General features: G+C 32.9%; 1 protein-coding gene across 1 annotated transcript; it reads right to left on the reverse strand.

Annotated features, from left to right (window-relative positions):
* Positions 1–3,614: 3,614 nt before the first annotated feature.
* On the reverse strand, positions 3,615–4,067 carry LOC142321263 (uncharacterized). Its single transcript, XM_075359260.1, has one exon. It carries the CDS (start codon positions 4,065–4,067, stop codon positions 3,615–3,617), a length of 453 nt encoding a protein of 150 aa, XP_075215375.1.
* Between the last annotated feature and the right edge of the window lie 233 nt (positions 4,068–4,300).

Here is a 4,300-nt window from a genome sequence, read left to right on the forward strand (position 1 = left end):
GACTTGCAATACCATCCATACAAGTTGCAGATCGTCCAGGAACTGAAACCGAACGATGCAGTTGTGCGAGCACAATTCTGTAATGTAATGCTTCAGAAGAGAAATGATAACGAAGAGTTTGTTCACGAACTGTGGATGTCAGACGAAGCGCATTTCCACCTCAGTGGATTTGTTAACAAGCAAAATTTCAGATACTGGGCACAAGAAAATCCTACGCAGCTACACCAGCGTTCGTTTCACAGCCAGAAAGTGACCGTGTGGTGTGCTATGTCATCTTACGGTGTTATAGGCCCTTATTTTTTTGAGGATGACAACGGTCTTGCGATTACAGTGACAACGGCTCGTTACGTAGCCGTGCTTGAAACCTTTGTTGTGGAACAACAAAAGAGATTTCCACCAATTCTTAACACAGCCTGGTTTCAACAAGACGGAGCAACGTCACGTACTGCACGAATATCGATGTCAGCTGTACGCCGATTGTTTAGACAACGTGTCATTTCACGAATGTTGACATTAGATGGCTTCCCAGATCGCCTGATCTCTCAACTTGCGATTACTTTTTGTGGGGTCACCTTAAAAGCAAAGTGTTCAGTAGACCTGCTACAACGGAAGAACTGAAGGCAAAAATCCGAGAAGCAACTGCGAAAATTCCAGTTGAGATGTTACATCAAACCATGAACAATTTAACGAAGTCTCTTCGTGAGTGTTTACGTAGAAGAGGAGGTCACCTGCAAGATGTCATCTTTAAAAAATCAACTAAAATGTATGTATCCTAAAATGGCAACATTTGTACAATTACATGAAATAAAATTCATTTTCTAAAAAAAATTTTTCATTAACGTTATTTAATTTTTAAAATTACCGTTTCTTTGAATCATTCTGTATATTCCAATAAATTTTAATTGATATTTATTTTAAATAACACACGAAACAAAAATGTTTCTTTATCTTTTGGAATTTCAGTTAAACAGTAGATTAAGTCTACATTTCTTACTAATTGAAGACCTAGTTGCTATGATATCAAAATTACTGCTTAGAGTTAAAGTGATACCTTACCAACATTAACAGACAGTTGAAACTGGATTTTTCAATTATAACAATCATGTGAAATACACTTTTAATTCTAAGATGCAGAATGTGTTCTCTTGTACTATGCTGTACTTCTACCCACTCAGTATTTTAATGCCAAAATGGTAACATTAACTCAGATATTATTTCCAAAATTTTCAAATAAGATGAATAACACATATGCTTCTCCTACCCACTTAACTGTCTGTGAGGTTTTAAAAACAAATCTTGTACACACTGACAGTACTTGACTTCAGGGTGTAATTAGTCTGTTTCTTTAACTAACAGTCAGATATTTTGTAGCAAATTTTTATTTCTTATTGTATCTATTTAGTAACTCAAATCGTTGATGTGAATAACAGATTTAAATTTTATTATAAAATATTTTTCTTTAATTACTTCAAGTTTTCTCACAATAATATTTCAATTACAAAAGAAGATAAACAAGTTACAAAAGTACTAATTTAGAAAATTAAAATAAGCAGACAATATGTGTGGTTACACAAAACTTATGTTTGGATATTTTGAAAATCATATCAATTTCTTTGCCTTACAACTTAAGTTTCCTTATTTACAATGTTATTTCAATTTATCAAATGAATTGTGTGCAGTTATTGTTGTAATTTATTTACTTTTCCTGCCTGCACCACAAGAATGAATAAAAGTTTCCTAATCACAAAACTTTTCTGTCATACAAAAATCACCTGTCAGCTGGTTACAGTGAATGAGAGCTAGTTAACTGCATTTTATCCACTTTCAGACCCAACAGCCAAACCTGGCTCATGCAATCATCAGTATAAGTTGAACCCAGGTCAATGCGCATGCTGGTCTTTAGACTCAGAACAGCGTCACATAATGTGCAGTCAGGAACCACACTGTATAGTGGGATGAAACCCAAGGGACAATGGTAGGGATGCAAAACCAGTATTCTCCTTTTCATTTATTATTCATTCTTCTTACTTTTACATGCTTCTTATTACTCCCTCATGCTTCCACTTGTCTAAGAAAAATAGCACTGATCCAACAATTTTATTTAAATTACATACTGTTATTAGAATTAAATTTACAACATAATGTACATTGTTTTTAACCTCACTGGTTATGAATAACCATTTAAAAAAAAAAGAAAAGAAATTGAATTTCAGTTTTAATTAATTGTAATTAAACTTTTTTTAAATAATTAAATTTTAAATTAAATTAAAATATTTATAATTAATTAATGTTAGAACTTAATTAAAATATGTTTTATGAAATATTGTTACCATCTATTTTAATAGTAAGGAACTGTAGAGAAAAGTTTCACAAAATTTAGTAAACATGTTTGGTGGTAATTGCCTCTCAAACGCTAATAAACAAAATGCCTAAGGTGAAGTTATAACAGTACCTTAGTCTGCTGAATCACTTGTAAACAATCAAGCACTTCTCTAGTCGAGTTAAAACTAATTAATATTATATTATTATTAATATTTTATTTTATTTTTTATTTTGTTTCTGCATTATTTAATAATAACATTTCAAAAGAAAATTTACACAAGTTATTATACAACTAAACAACAATAATTTTTATAATAAAACTTTTTTAACAATAACAGTTATTTTTTTGTAGATATGATCTACCTACAAGCAGAAGAAAGCACACCAGAAAATTAAATGAAGATATTTAGTATATGTCATGTGGAGAAGGGAAAATATGTAAAGATAACAGTTCCTTGATTCCTTCTTTTCAAATAGGGAACGCAAAACTCGATTCTAGAAATATCAACATTCAAGTATGCATGGCCCTAAAAATAAACAATAAATCAAACACTGACTTATGCTTTTTTAAAGGGTGCAATCCTAACTGTCCACATTCCACCTCGTATCTATCATGGCAGAAAATCAGATCACGATGTAGTAAATGACAAAGCGACCTCCTCTGTACTGCCTCAAACTGAAGATCCATTATGCCTCTGTTATAATTCCAAATAGTTGAACAATATTCTAAACGAGCCTAACATATGCCTGATATAGTTGCAGAAGAGTGTCAACCTGCTGAAAATGACCTCAATCCAAAGTGCCAATCTTAAATTTCTTCTAGCTCTGGAAGTGATTTTGTCAACATGAACTGAAAACAACAATTTAGAATCAAATTTAATGCCCAAATATCACAAACATTATCAACTCAACATTTGACAACACCATCTAATAAATACATATATTTAATCCACAATGACTTTCTCATAAATGTCATAACCTTAGTTTTGTCAGTGTTCAACGGCATATCATTAACAACTGCCTATCTATATACACAATCAACATCAGACTGCAGAATCACAAGTCATTGTACTCTTTGATATGACCAACCATACACCTTTAAATCATTGGCAAAAAGAAGATATTCAGATTGAAGACCCTTGCCAATATAATTTATAAAAAAGTTGAACAAAAGTGACGTACATTTGACCCTTGCGGGACACCAGCAAAACCCACCAGGATTTCACTTGCTACCTTGACATAGATAGGGGCTGTTAGTGAGATAACGAATGTAATCAATTAACAAAGCTCCATCAATGCTGTATCCATATACAGAATGTCATGCAGCACCAAGTTGAAGGCCTTACAAATTTGAAGTACACAATGTCGACCTGCCCTCTATTCTCAACCTCATCATCATCTGTAAATGACATCATCTCATTACGATTGGTCGCAGTTGATCTATTCAACATAGAACCATGCTGCTTGGCATCAATATACAATGAAAGTGACATACATAGAAGTTCATGGATAATCTTATCAAAGACCTTCATAACAAAGCACAAAGCTGAAACAGGGATGTAATTATTGATAACCTGCAAATTAATTTTGGGAGTAGGTGAAACCAAAGAAATTTTCCAACATTTGAGAAACATACCACTCCTCAAACTAAGATTATATAACCATGCAAGAAAAGGAGCAATCAAAATACTAACACCCTTAAATGTATATGATGGAATGTCATCGTATCTAGCAGTACATTTCATTCTCAATGAAACTATCCCCACAAGCACATCATCTTCAGTAATGGTAGAGATTCTAACATCAGTGGAGGCACCTACAACACCTGCACTATTCCTTCTACCAACAATAGGTGATAGATAAACTGGAAAAATCTACCAAACTCCTCACTCAGTTCTTAGCATCAGTGACAACTGCATCCTTGATCTTAATTGGACACAGAGCAGATGACTCTTTCATAAAGGACTTAATGTATTTG

The sequence above is a fragment of the Lycorma delicatula genome, chromosome 3 (genome assembly GCF_047948215.1).
Source record: "Lycorma delicatula isolate Av1 chromosome 3, ASM4794821v1, whole genome shotgun sequence".
In the NCBI taxonomy this organism is placed as follows: Eukaryota; Metazoa; Arthropoda; class Insecta; order Hemiptera; family Fulgoridae; genus Lycorma; species Lycorma delicatula.

Bases quoted from the DNA above. Each gene is read 5' to 3' on its own strand.
- LOC142321263 (XM_075359260.1), bottom strand. From the start codon at position 4,067: ATGAAATGTACTGCTAGATACGATGACATTCCATCATATACATTTAAG.